Consider the following 11,923-nt stretch of genomic DNA (forward strand, 5'->3'; position numbering starts at 1 on the left):
GGGGGCCGGGGCGGGCCATGCTTCGTCGGCCGCACGGGCTGGGTGGATGCCCGGGCCGCGCCTGACTTTGGCTGCGCCCCGCTCCCGGTGTGGCCCTGGGCTAGGGCCCAGCTTGGATGGAGAACGTGAGGGACCGGGTGGGGCGAGAGGGCAGCCGGCTGTATTGTGGCCATTGGTCCTGTCTTCTAGCAGGCCTTTCCTGTTGTTAAACCCCCTGTCCCGTGCCGGTTGGCCAATGAGGAACGGGCTGCAAAACGTCCCGTTTCTTCCGCTGATTGGTGGGAAGCCAGGCCAATCCTTTCTGCTTGCGATTCTAGCGGCTATGCCTGGAGGTGGAGCGGTGCAGAGCCAAGAGGAGCAGGGTAGGCAGCCGGGGCGGGAGGAATCGAGGGAGCTGGCCGTTTGTGGCGGTCCCGCCCCTTGGTGCTGATCGGCCGAGGTGGCGGGGCGGCCCCAGCACCTGGTGCTGATGGGCCGAGGAGGGGGCAAGCCCAGTCCTGCCCGTTGCTAGGCCAAGGGGGCCGCCCCTCAGCAAGGGCAGGTGCTGTATTGTGGCGCCGCGTCAGTGGGCAGCCTAGCGTGGTGTGCACTGGCTGGGCCAAAGAGCGCCCTGGCAGGTGGTGTGGCAGGGCAGGCGTGGGCTGCGTGTGGCTGAGCAGTCCCCTTCAGACAATCACGGTATGAAATATTTTTGCTCTCTAATCCAAGACTTACTTTGAAAGATACTACAGCCTTAAACCCTGCAACCTTGCTGCCGGAGCCAGGGAAACCCACGCATGACTTCCTTGAAGTCCTGAATCAAACCACACGAGTGAGGCCTGATCTTGCTGAGGACCCAATTGAAGACCCAGATGCTGAATACTTCGTAAACAGCTCCAGCTCTGTCATCGATGGAAAAAGACGAACAAGCTGTGCAGTAATAACCTTGAATAAGGTAGTATGGAAAGAGTCAGTGCCGAGCTCATGACTAGGAATAAAATTGCTAACGGCCCCCAGATTATCAAGCTACTAGAGGCACTCCACCTGCCTAAAGAGGTAGCAGTCTTTCATGTGCAGGCCCATGGGAAGGCTGCTGAGAAAAAGCATAAGCTTAAAAATGCAAAGGCTGATACGGCAGCAAAAGAAGCCGCATTTACTGGTAGAAAAGCGGAAAAAGTATCCAGACAGGCCTTGTCCCATGCCATATGGCTATACATCCGGGATTTAGTCCCGCAGTATTCCCCTAAAGAAGATAAATTTGCACAGAAAGCTTGTGCAAAAAAAGAACTCCCAGAGGTAGTGGATAGTACAGGGTAGAAAGGTCATGATACCCAGGGCATTGCTTCAGGAGGTGCTGCAACAGCTCCATGCAAGAACCCATATGAGAAGCTTGGCTATGGGTGAGCTAGTGATCCGCCAAGTCGTAGCCCCAGGGCTATATGTAGAAGCTCAGCGTATTGCTACCAGGTGCATCACATGCCAGAAAGTAAACCCTCAAAGGAAACCCCCTGTGGCAATGGGAGGTAGACCCTGGGCAGTGTACCCTAGACAAGCATGGCAGATTGATTTTGCCGAACTCCCACGGTCCAGACATCATGAGTTTTTACTTGTCATGGTAGACCAGCTCTCTGATTGGGTCAAGGCATGGCCCACCAGGACTGCCACTGCAGCTACAGTAGTGAAGTATTTGTTACAGGAGATCATTCCCTGGTATTCTCTGCCTGAATCCATCAAGTTGGATCAAAGACAACACTTTGTGGGAAAGGTAGCTCAAGAAGTCACACAAGCTCTCAAGATCACTTGGAAACTACACACACCATGGAGACCACAGAGTTCAGGACAAGTGGAACGCATAAATAGGACCTTAAAGACTCTACTCACCAAAATCTGTATTGAAGCACGCCTTGAGTGGCCTCAAGCATTGCCGCTAGTTCTTACTTGCATTCAAAACACTCCCCGACGGAGCATTAAATTAACCCCATATGAAATTATGTTTGGCAAACCCCCTCGAGTCTTACCCCCTGGAATGCAAGAAAATGTAACTTTTGAATTAAGTAATAGAGAGCTTCATATGTATGTTATTGCTTTGCAATCTGTCTTGTCTTCTCTTCACAGGTATGCAGCCTCCTTTCAGCGTCTGCCTTTAGACATACCGGTACATGACTTCTGCCTGGGAGACTGGGTCTTAGTGCAGCGGGCCAAGGCTCTAATGAGTGTGTGTCTGTGATTTTGGTGGCCTTCAGAGAAACAAACCGCTTTAAGCATCAGAATTAGGACATGACAACAGGAGCAACTGTCCTGGACACCAACAGGGAGTGATAGGTGAAATAAAAAAGCAGGTGCCTAGCCTAGTGGCTCTCTTATACTGCTTTCTCTAGGACTGTTCACCTCAGACTTATTTCCCAGAGGATCCCATCCACCATTTCCCTGAGGTTTGTCAGAGGCCTCTCCACTACCTATACAAAAAGTTACCTGCAACACACTCCAAGTACGTGATGTCCAATTCGGTGTTTCCTTCCCAGCATATGTCACAGTAACTGAAGTCCTGCAGGAGAACTGGGTTTGGCAATTTGGAAGCTTCTGTTAGTTGCCTAAAGAAGTCCTCATCCACCCCTTCCTCCTCCTCTTGTGGCTAATAGCTGGTGTCTGGTTTGTGCTGTGCTTCAGAGGAAGCATGCATTTCCTTTTGTGTATAGGACTATATCTCCTCGTTTTTATCCCTTACCTGTTCTTCCTGAACAATTTATACCCATCCATGACAAAAACCCCAGTCGTGTGAACTATCTCACCACCTTCCTTATCCCGATTATATCTTAATTCCTTGATTGTAAAAGGACCACGTATTTTTCCTGCTGTATTCCGTATGCTTCTCAAATCAGAATAGAAACATTTCCGGGGGCGGGGCAGCACAAAACAAAGAGGAGCAAGTGGAAGTGCTCAGCTCCCCGTGCAGAACCATCAGTAGGGAGGAAGCTGAAAGAAACAGCAAGTGTGTAGTCGTGGCCGAGTGGTTAAGGCGATGGACTAGAAATCCATTGGGGTCTCCCCGCGCAGGTTCGAATCCTGCCGACTACGTAAATGCTTTTGGGGAGCAGCTGCCGCCCCTTTTTTCCCCTCTTGCTCAGCCCCGGGGGCCAAACCCCGGGTGGGTGCTACACAAGCCTGCGAGCCCATCATCTTGGCCATGAACAAATGCATAGGCAAGAACCCTGGGGCATATGCCCAGCGCTAGGGAGTCAGCTCTGGGCACGTGGGAAGCGGATCTCTCCGGTTTCCCCCTCCCGCAAATCCAAGACGCAGCCGCCCGGGTAGGCATCCCCTGCTAGGGCTGTGGGCGGGCGGGAAGGTGCGGGCGACGGGGGCGGTGGACGCGGATCCTGCAGCGGAGTTGAGTAGGGCGTTGGCAGCGGGCGCCGTGGCTTAGCTGGTTAAAGCGCCTGTCTAGTAAACAGGAGATCCTGGGTTCGAATCCCAGCAGTGCCTTCTTCTGGCTCCGCCTCGCCTTTTGCAAGAGCTGGGGGCTCACTCCATCCCGCTCCGCCACGCCAGCTGCACCGCTCCCCTCCCCCTACGCAAAATGTCCCTTTTTCCTCTTCCAATCAACGGCCCCGTTAATAGAATAGAGTACGAGTGATGTAATGCCATGTGATGTAATGTGCGTGCAAGACTAGAATTGTGTGGCATCGCTGCCTTCCATTGCGCTGCGGCTGCCTCCGGCCTTGCATTTCCCGAGCGAAGGAGAGGAAGAGGAAAATTTTGACCCAGCAGGGCAAGGACAAAAAATATTCCCTCTGTGGCCCGTACGGGGATCGAACCCGCGACCTTGGCGTTATTAGCACCACGCTCTAACCAACTGAGCTAACCGGCCAGTACGCGACAAGGTTTGCAGGAGGGACTCAAGAGCTTCGGCGGGGGAGGGGTGAAGGGGTGGGGGAGTGGAAGCCGGAGTTCGGGTCACTCGCGAGCTGCTGCGGGGCCCGCACCGCTGGCAAGGGCCAGCTCGGCTGGGCAGCCGGGAGCGGGACAAGCCCCGCCTCTGTCTTCTGCCCTCTCATTCTGCCAGCAGCTGCAGCCAGAGCTCTTTCTAATGGAACAGGAGAGGTCTGGTTTCCCGGGCCGAATGCCCTGTGAGGGCGGAGGGGCGCACGCTGCACCTCCTGTACATGTCCAGCTTTTAAAGCTTGGGGCAAAAAATGCCCCCCATATACCAACCCACGGAAGAAGACGTTTGCGAAGCAATCCAAAAGCGGATGTCAGGAGTGGGATTCGAACCCACGCCTCCAGAGGAGACTGCGACCTGAACGCAGCGCCTTAGACCGCTCGGCCATCCTGACAACTGAGAGCAAGGCCTACTGGCTGCTACTTATCGTCTATTGACAAGGCTAATGATTGTATTTTTAATCAGTCTTTAATGCAAGTTCCTGGGGTCACCTAGTCCAACCGCCTGCTCAAAGACTATCTTTGTCCACCTCGGTCTTAAAAATCTTTAAGGAACGAGCTTCCACCCCGCTCTGGGGAGCCTATTCCGGAGCTTCACTGCCCTCCCGCTTCGAAAGCTTTTCCTAACATCGGACCAAGACTCTGCCGCCGCATGCTGATTTCTTGTCTAAGTCGCGCCCACAGCCAGCCGAGCTCCAGATGCCGGCAGGGCTGATCCAGCCTTTCCAGCTATTCCGTTTCCCAGGTCAGCCGCGCACTGCACACCCGCAAAGCCAAGGCCCTGGTTGCAAGCCTCAGCGCTTCCCGCGCTCCCCGCAAAGCACGGGACTTTCCCGGCCGGGGTGCAAGCCCACGCCCAGAGGAGCAGCGCTCCGGCAGCCAGGCCGGAGAGGGCGAGGTCTCGCCTGCTTAACCCCGCCTCCTCCCCGCCGTTCCAATTCGGAGGCGCGCGGTCAAGCTGGCGGGAGGGGGTCGCAGCGATTGGCTGCCCGCCTGTCGGGGCGGGGCTAGCACTCGGGATTGGCCCAGTCTAAGCGCGGGCGTGGCGGGGCTTAGTCAAACCGGGTTTTCCGGGAAATGTGCCGGCATTTGGTTTTGGCCGGGGGCAATGGAGGCTGTGCGGTGCGCGGGGCACGGTGAGGAGACGGCCGTTCGATGGGGGGCGGGAGGAACGTTGGGGAGACGGGCGTTCAATGGGGCGGGGCTTCCCTGGAGCTGGGCGTGGGGTTCGCTGGGATGCGCGGAGGGCCGCGCTTGGTCTCACAGGGCCCCTTGCCCCCCCACAGGGTCGCTGTGCTTCCTGAAAACCGGCGTCCGGGATGGGCCGAGCCAAGGGAAAAGCTTCTATGTGTGCGGGGTCCAGGACCGGCCGCCCTGCGGGTTCGTCGCCCCCACAGAGTAGGTGCCCAGTAAAAGCTGGAACAGGGCGCGGTGGGTAGGGAACGCGGCTGCTGTGCCAGTAGAGACCAGTCTGGTGCACAGGCGCCAAGGGTATGTTTTGGGTGGGGCTTTGCAGCAAGCAATACGGGGATAGGTCTGGCAGGGAGCAGAATGCAGAGCGGCAGAGAGGACAGCAGGTCAAGCAGGGAGCACTGGGCAGGGATCAGAAAGCAGTGCAGCAGGTCTGCAGGGCGTAGGTCAGCAGGGGAAGGGGATTGGCACTCAGGGAGAGGGCAGGGCTTGCCTTGTGGCACTCCTGCCAAACGGTTGGTCATAAGAACATAAAAAGTGCTTTACTGGGTCAGAACCAATGGTCCATCTAGCCCAGCCCCAGTGGTCCCTCTAGTCTTATGTCCTTCAGTGGCAGGAAGGGATGCCATCCCAGGAAAGCATCAAACTGAATATAGAATGATCTGTCCCCTATTCCAGTGGATCTCAACCCTTTGCCTATTGGGACCCATCTGCAAAGGTTCATGGCCTGTCCTGACCCACACCCTGACCCTGGCCCTGTGGGTGTGTGACCCACAGCCCCCTGCCTCTCCCCAGCCATGCTAGTGTTCCTTACTCCCAACCCACAGCTCCTGCCCCACCCCGAAGGCCTGCCAGAGAGGCCCCCAGTTGCCTCCATTCTGTTCAGCAGCCATTAAGAGATCTATCATCCATGAATTTTCCAGTCCCTTTTGGGATCTGGCTATGCCCTCTTCTCCTGCCACCTCCTGTGGCAGTGCATTCCACAAGTTAACTATGCTCTCAGTGGCCTCTGCTCATGGAAGCACAGAAAGCATGAAAACGTATCCGCTATAAGAAGGGAATCAAATATTCCCCTTTGATAAATGTCTGCAAGTCTCTTATTAATTAATACTTGCACTGTAGTCATACTAAGAAGCTTCGGTTACAGTTCAGGATCCTATTGTGCAAGACACTGTACAAATGCAGGGGAAACAGTAATCCATGTCCTAAAGAGTTTAAAATCTGAGTACAAAACAGATGACAGCAAGCAGACAGAGATGAGCAGATGCAGGGAGCACAAGCAGACAGGGAGACAGTATTGGGTATCATGATGGGCGGTGGTCTCCTCAGAGCAGCAAACTCCACTGTTTAGTAGGCACATTGTACTAAAGATGACGTGGCAGGAAAAAATTCACCCTGTGTCCCCAGTTTGCCAGCTGATGTCTTTATTCCTCATACATACGTTTATTATGGACTACAACATTTTAATTAAGATTTTTCAACTGAGGCGTGGGTTGCCTTAGAGTTTGCTTACATATTAGCTAATAAGATTAGTATTGAACTTCCCAATCTTGAAAGTCACCAGAAATTCATTTTAGGCTTACCCACTCCATTAATGATCACACAACAATGCAAAAAACCTGGTACCTCTGTATGCAAGAAAACCCAATGCTTTCATTATATAAATGGCACCTCCTGCCCTATGGGCTGGGAAGAAGAGGGGAAGGGGATTTGCGCTTGAAATTTAAGGGGATTTGATGCTATGCTGAGAGCCATCACAATGTGAATGCGACCTGTGAAGCAGCCTTCAAGGTCTCTCAGCATTTTACTTTGGGTGTTTGTTCCTGTTATTTGCTCAGCTAAAATCTTCTCTCTCTCTTTTTTTTTTTTTTTTTAATTCCTTCCTTCCCCTACCTTCAGCCTTCCTCCTTCCCACTGCTTGATCCATGAGAAGTATATAGTGGAGCTGCAAGTTCTTATTCAGCAGCAGGACAGAGAAGAATACAGGTTTGTCTAAAGGCTGAAGGTTCACTGTCATTTCCACTAACTTTAAAGCTGGGGTGACTTCCTGTGACACCATGGAAATTGTTATTAAAGTATATTGTTGGCTCACTTCTGAGGGTTTGCACTGTGATTTAAAATAAGATATGTCTTAAGAACTTAGCTTTGTTGAAATCAGTGCATCAAACTATGAATATGAATACAGTATAACCTCATAAATCTGGATATAAAAAATCTAGAAGTCTCAAAAATCTGGCACTTTTTAAAAATATACTACATCAGGGAGTAGTGGCGGCCAGTCCTGGAGTAGTGCAGGGAGAAGCTTGCATGCGGTGGCTGCTGTTGCCATCCACCACCTTGCGCCGCTGCTCCGCATGTGGCTGCTGCTCCAGGACTGACTGCTACTAACTGACCACTGCTCTGGTTTGAAAAATCCAGATTTTTCAGGTGCTTGGTCCTAAGCATGCTGGATTTATGAGATTATACTGTATTAAAATGTTAAATTGCCTCCCAAGACTGGATTATAGATGCATACTAAGCACACCCCAAACTGCAAAGAACAACCTCCAAACAAGTGCATCATAACTTCTGCTATTATTTGTAGTTTATACAAATAATACCTAATGGCGTAAAATAAGCCTTTTACTGGCTTGAGTTTGTGATGGCCATTCTCTTCATAAATCATGAAGTTTAGTCATGCTGATCATCGAAACTGAATGCTGATGTGACTTTGATATTATGTCATTGTGTATTTCCTGTGTGATGGGTGTTAGGGTAAAATCTACTTTTGGAGTGTGTAGAGATTGGAAGAAGAAATCATTGAGCTCTATATTACTTCCTGGTTCCTGTAAGGTTATACATCCCAGTCAGCAAAAGTGCATGTGGGCAGGACTTGGAGAAGACCCCCAGGGTAGCAGCCAGCACCACTTCTCTTGGAAGTTGGTTCCAGATGCTAACCGCCCTGACAGTGAAGTAGCACCTCCTGATATCTAACCTAAACCTACCCTCTGCCAGCTTGTGACTGTTATTCCTAGTCACTCCTGGAAGTGCTCAGGGGAACAGGGGCTCCCCCAATGCCTGCTGGTCCCCTGTGACTAGTTTGTAACAAGCCACTAGATCCCCCCTCAGCCTTTTGGAGGCTGAGCAGGTTTGGGTCCCGTAGCCTCTCCTCGTAGGGCCTGCCCTGCTGCCCCCTGGTCATGTGAGTGGCCCTCCTCTGGACCCTCTCCATGTTGTCCACATCCCTCCTGGAGTGCGGTGCCCAGAACTGGACGCAGTACTCCAGCTGCGGCCTGACCAGTGCCACATAGAGGGGGAGGATCACCTCCCTGGATCTGCTTGAGATGCATCTGTGGATGCGTGACAAGGTGCGGTTGGCCTTCCTGGCTGCATCCCCACACTGCCGGCCCGTGTTCATCAGTGATGACTCCAAGATCCTTTTCTGCCTCTGCACTGATGAGAAGGGAGTTCCCCAGCCTGTAGGTATGGTGCTGGTTCTTCCTCCCCGGGTGCATCATCTTGCACTTGTCAGTGTTGAATCCCATCCTGTTCTCATCTGCCCACCCTTGTAACCTGTCTAGGTCCGATTGCAGCCTATTCCTCCCCTCTAGCATGCCCACATCCCCCCACATCTTAGTGTCATCAGCAAATTTGAACAGGGTGTTTTTTACCCCCTCGTCCAAGTCACTGATGACGATGTTGAACAGTGCGGGCCCGAGGACTGAGCCCTGGGGGACCCCACTGCCCACACCCTTCCAGGTCGAATAAGAACCATCCATTACCAGTCTCTGGGTATGGCCCTCCAGCCAGTTGGCGACCCATTTGACTGTGTAGGTGTCGACGCCACAGTCTCCTAGTGTTTTAATGAGAACAGGATGAGAGACAGCATCGAAGGCCTTCCTAAAGTCCAGAAAGACTACATCCACTGCTACCCCTGCATCTAAGGATTTGGTGACCTGGTCGTAGAAGGCATCAGGTTGGTCTGACAGGACCTGCCTCTAATGAACCCGTGTTGTTGCCACTAACCATAACCTCCCTCCGCTGGCCCCTCGTGGACATGAGCCAGGATTATTCTCTCAAAAAGCTTACCCAGGATCGAGGTAAGACTAACTTGCCTATAGTTTCCTGGCTCCTCCTTCCTCCTTAACACTAGTAGATTTAAAAATATAACTAATGGTGTGTTGCAGTTGCACACTAAACATAAATATGTCACAACTTAGTCTAGTTCTAATCTGTCCCAAAGATGGGATCCTTTATTCTTAGTGGTGTTAATTTCCCATTTCTTGTCCTTTAGGGCTGTTAAATGCTGGTCTCTGAAGCTCTAACCTGCCTAGGATGGATGTCAGGCATTTCTGGTTTTGAGAATAATTTCACTTTGAGGGGAAAGGAAACATTTATTTGAATTGAGGGGGAAAGGGAGGCATTTTTTTAAAACAGCTTATTTTAAGACAACTGTTTTGCAGATGCTCAGGATTTTGGAATGTAGTACTCAATGCTAGGTATGTGGATAATTAGCCAGAAAATGCAATTGCAGTTCTGGGATAAATCACTCGAGCATGATTGTTCATCGCTTACATGTATTGGTAATTGTTTTGAGCTTTGGTAAAACACAAGAGGTTCCTGAGGTGTGGCTTGCCTTTAAGAGCTTTGAATATTATGTGCCAGTGCACCTTCAGTTTTCATTTCAAGACAAGAGAGAGGTGATTAAGCAGAAGGACTGAATCTCTATCCAGAGAATGTTAAGATTGTAGAAAGCTCTGAAGTGGCCAGTTACTAAATGTGATCATTATTGAATAGCAAAAGCTTTTAGAGATAATGTGTAGTTCAGGAGCCTGACGCCATGTGACGTTTCCCATGCCCATTGAATTGCCGTGGGAGAGCACTTAATATGAGTGTTAGAATCAACTCTCATAGCTCTTGTTTTTGTTTCACTCTCCACTAGACTGTTTTATCGATGCCTTAAGAGTAAGAAGGATGGAAAGAGGTGGTGTGGAAGCATCCCCTGGCAGGTACGAATGGGTCATTTATATCTGCTCATGAAACCATAAGATTGTTTGGTTGTCCACTCTGTAACCTTTAATGCTTCCTGCAAGGGTTTCTAGGGTCTGGTGTGCAGTGCTCAGTATTCAGAGTGCAATCTTTCATGTTGGGGCCTGTCTTACAGGCTTGGGCAAAACCAGTTCTATTACATCGTGGCATTGGGGATGTCCTAGATTATGAAAGGCTTGGGTTGAATCCCCATTTCTCATCCCAGAAACTAGGTGCTGTTGAGAGCTAACCTAATCAGCAGGGATCCTGGTTTTCTCTGATTAAAGAAAATCCCCAATTTTTGGATTTAAAAAAGTAACCCAAAATCCACATTTTTCTGAGATCAAAATGAAACACCACTTTATATATATAAATAGTTATTTATTATATATTAGTGGTGTTTCATTTTAATCCCAGCAAAATGTGGATTTTGGGTTACTTTTTTTAATTAAAAAATTGCGGGAGAGAGGGGGTTATCAGAGAAAACCAGGATCCCTGCTAATGAGTCCCTGGGGAGGGATAGATGAGGTAGGAAAATTTCAGTGACTTCTACAATCAAAGGCACGCAAGTGCTTGACTTGATTGGAGTGGTAGGCACGATGGCTTTCACTGAGCCTAAGATTTTGTTTGAGTGGATTGGGGTAAAGTAAGGGGGTGGACAGGATGTCAGATGCTTATTCTGGAATTAATTCTTGTATTGATATCTTGCAGAATCCAAAAACTTCCCGGTTGCCCACTGATTTGGGATGCCATCATGCACCAGCTCTACTCTGTAATCCCAATGGTCAACGAAATCCATTCAGAGTTCTCAACAAGAATTGTGAAGTGTCTTCCTGGAAACAAATAAATGAAGACACCACAGAAAAAAATACAGTAGGAGGAGGAAAACAGAAGGCAGAAAGAGCACAAGTATTAGATGCAAAAGAAAAGTTGACATCAGAATCTGTGAAAGGGAGAGATCTTTCAGCAGGAATGAAGATTATGAAGAAACAATCTGGAGAGAAGGCAGAAGCTGGGGAGGAAGCCTGTTCCCAAACTAAATCAAGTCAGCCTGAGACTCAAAAAGAGGGAAACCTTTCTTGTGATGGACAGAAACATGGTATCTGCAAAGAGCCTGCAAAGTTTTCTAAGCATGTGGAGAAGGCGGCAAGTGCGACATTAGTGGAGGATGTCTTGTCTGGAGAAGGGAATAGAAAGCCTTTGTCTTCATGCCCTAAGAGTCAAAAGGCAGACACTGCTCTTCTGAGAGAGGAACAGCTCCAAAAGGAATTCTCCATAGCCCATGAGGACAAATGGATAAAAGTTGAGGGACATGCTGGTGGGGAGATCTGTGAGAAGAGCCTGACAGCTAGGCAGAGCGTGATTTCACAGGAGACTTCAAGCACATCAGAGCCATCAACATCAGTATTCATGCCACCTGAAGGTCCTCTGGCACAGGCAGCACCACCAAAGTCAGGAATAGTGCCCAGGGAGGAGAAATGTAGTAGTGGACACTCTGGCACCAACGAAGATGAAGTTGTATTTTTTTCTCCTACGCTGGGGGGAGGCCAGGCTGATAGACCAGAGCTAGATTTGCAACAGGGGGGCATTCCTGCAAAACCATCAGGGAGAAGTGAGCAAAATATTCTCTCCAGTTTCCCAGGGCTTGAAATATCTTTGCCAAAGGGAGAAGTATTGGACTCCAAAGGCCTTCACAGCCACCTTCAAATCCAGCTGAAACAGAAGAAGGTCATTATTACTGTCACATAACTTAATTTGGATGTTCTTGTGCCTGAGCCAGCTGTATGCTTCAGTTCTCTTGGGCAGC

At 50.3% G+C, this 11,923-nt stretch overlaps 1 protein-coding gene and 4 non-coding genes across 8 annotated transcripts in view; 3 read left to right on the top strand and 2 right to left on the bottom strand.

The window, feature by feature from the left end:
- The first annotated feature begins 2,972 nt into the window (after positions 1–2,972).
- TRNAS-AGA (transfer RNA serine (anticodon AGA)) lies at positions 2,973–3,054 on the top strand. The gene has a single exon. It is a non-coding gene; the product is annotated as a tRNA-Ser (tRNA).
- A 334-nt stretch (positions 3,055–3,388) lies between these two features.
- Positions 3,389–3,462, top strand: TRNAT-AGU (transfer RNA threonine (anticodon AGU)). Its single transcript has one exon. It is a non-coding gene; the product is annotated as a tRNA-Thr (tRNA).
- Positions 3,463–3,773: 311 nt separating this feature from the next.
- Positions 3,774–3,847, bottom strand: TRNAI-AAU (transfer RNA isoleucine (anticodon AAU)). Its single transcript has one exon. It is a non-coding gene; the product is annotated as a tRNA-Ile (tRNA).
- Positions 3,848–3,926: 79 nt separating this feature from the next.
- TTF2 (transcription termination factor 2) overlaps positions 3,927–11,923 on the top strand; it is a 37,220-nt gene continuing 29,223 nt past the window's right edge. For 2 of the 4 annotated variants that reach the window (XM_090056069.1, XM_090056079.1), the window contains exons 1-5: positions 3,927–4,663; positions 5,205–5,316; positions 7,009–7,095; positions 10,031–10,097; positions 10,828–11,844. In XM_090056069.1, coding sequence (XP_089912195.1) covers positions 4,618–4,663; positions 5,205–5,316; positions 7,009–7,095; positions 10,031–10,097; positions 10,828–11,844 — 1,329 coding nt within the window. In that variant the 5' untranslated portion in view covers positions 3,927–4,617. Of the gene's footprint in view, positions 4,664–4,929; positions 5,055–5,204; positions 5,317–7,008; positions 7,096–10,030; positions 10,098–10,827; positions 11,845–11,923 lie in introns of those variants that run through there. The other 2 variants (XM_090056088.1, XM_090056097.1) reach the window with 2 other exon arrangements.
- Positions 4,231–4,313, bottom strand: TRNAL-CAG (transfer RNA leucine (anticodon CAG)). The gene has a single exon. It is a non-coding gene; the product is annotated as a tRNA-Leu (tRNA).

Source organism: Crocodylus siamensis, chromosome 1 (assembly GCF_052110815.1).
Source record: "Crocodylus siamensis isolate JL-2025a chromosome 1, ASM5211081v1, whole genome shotgun sequence".
Taxonomy (NCBI): domain Eukaryota; kingdom Metazoa; phylum Chordata; order Crocodylia; family Crocodylidae; genus Crocodylus; species Crocodylus siamensis.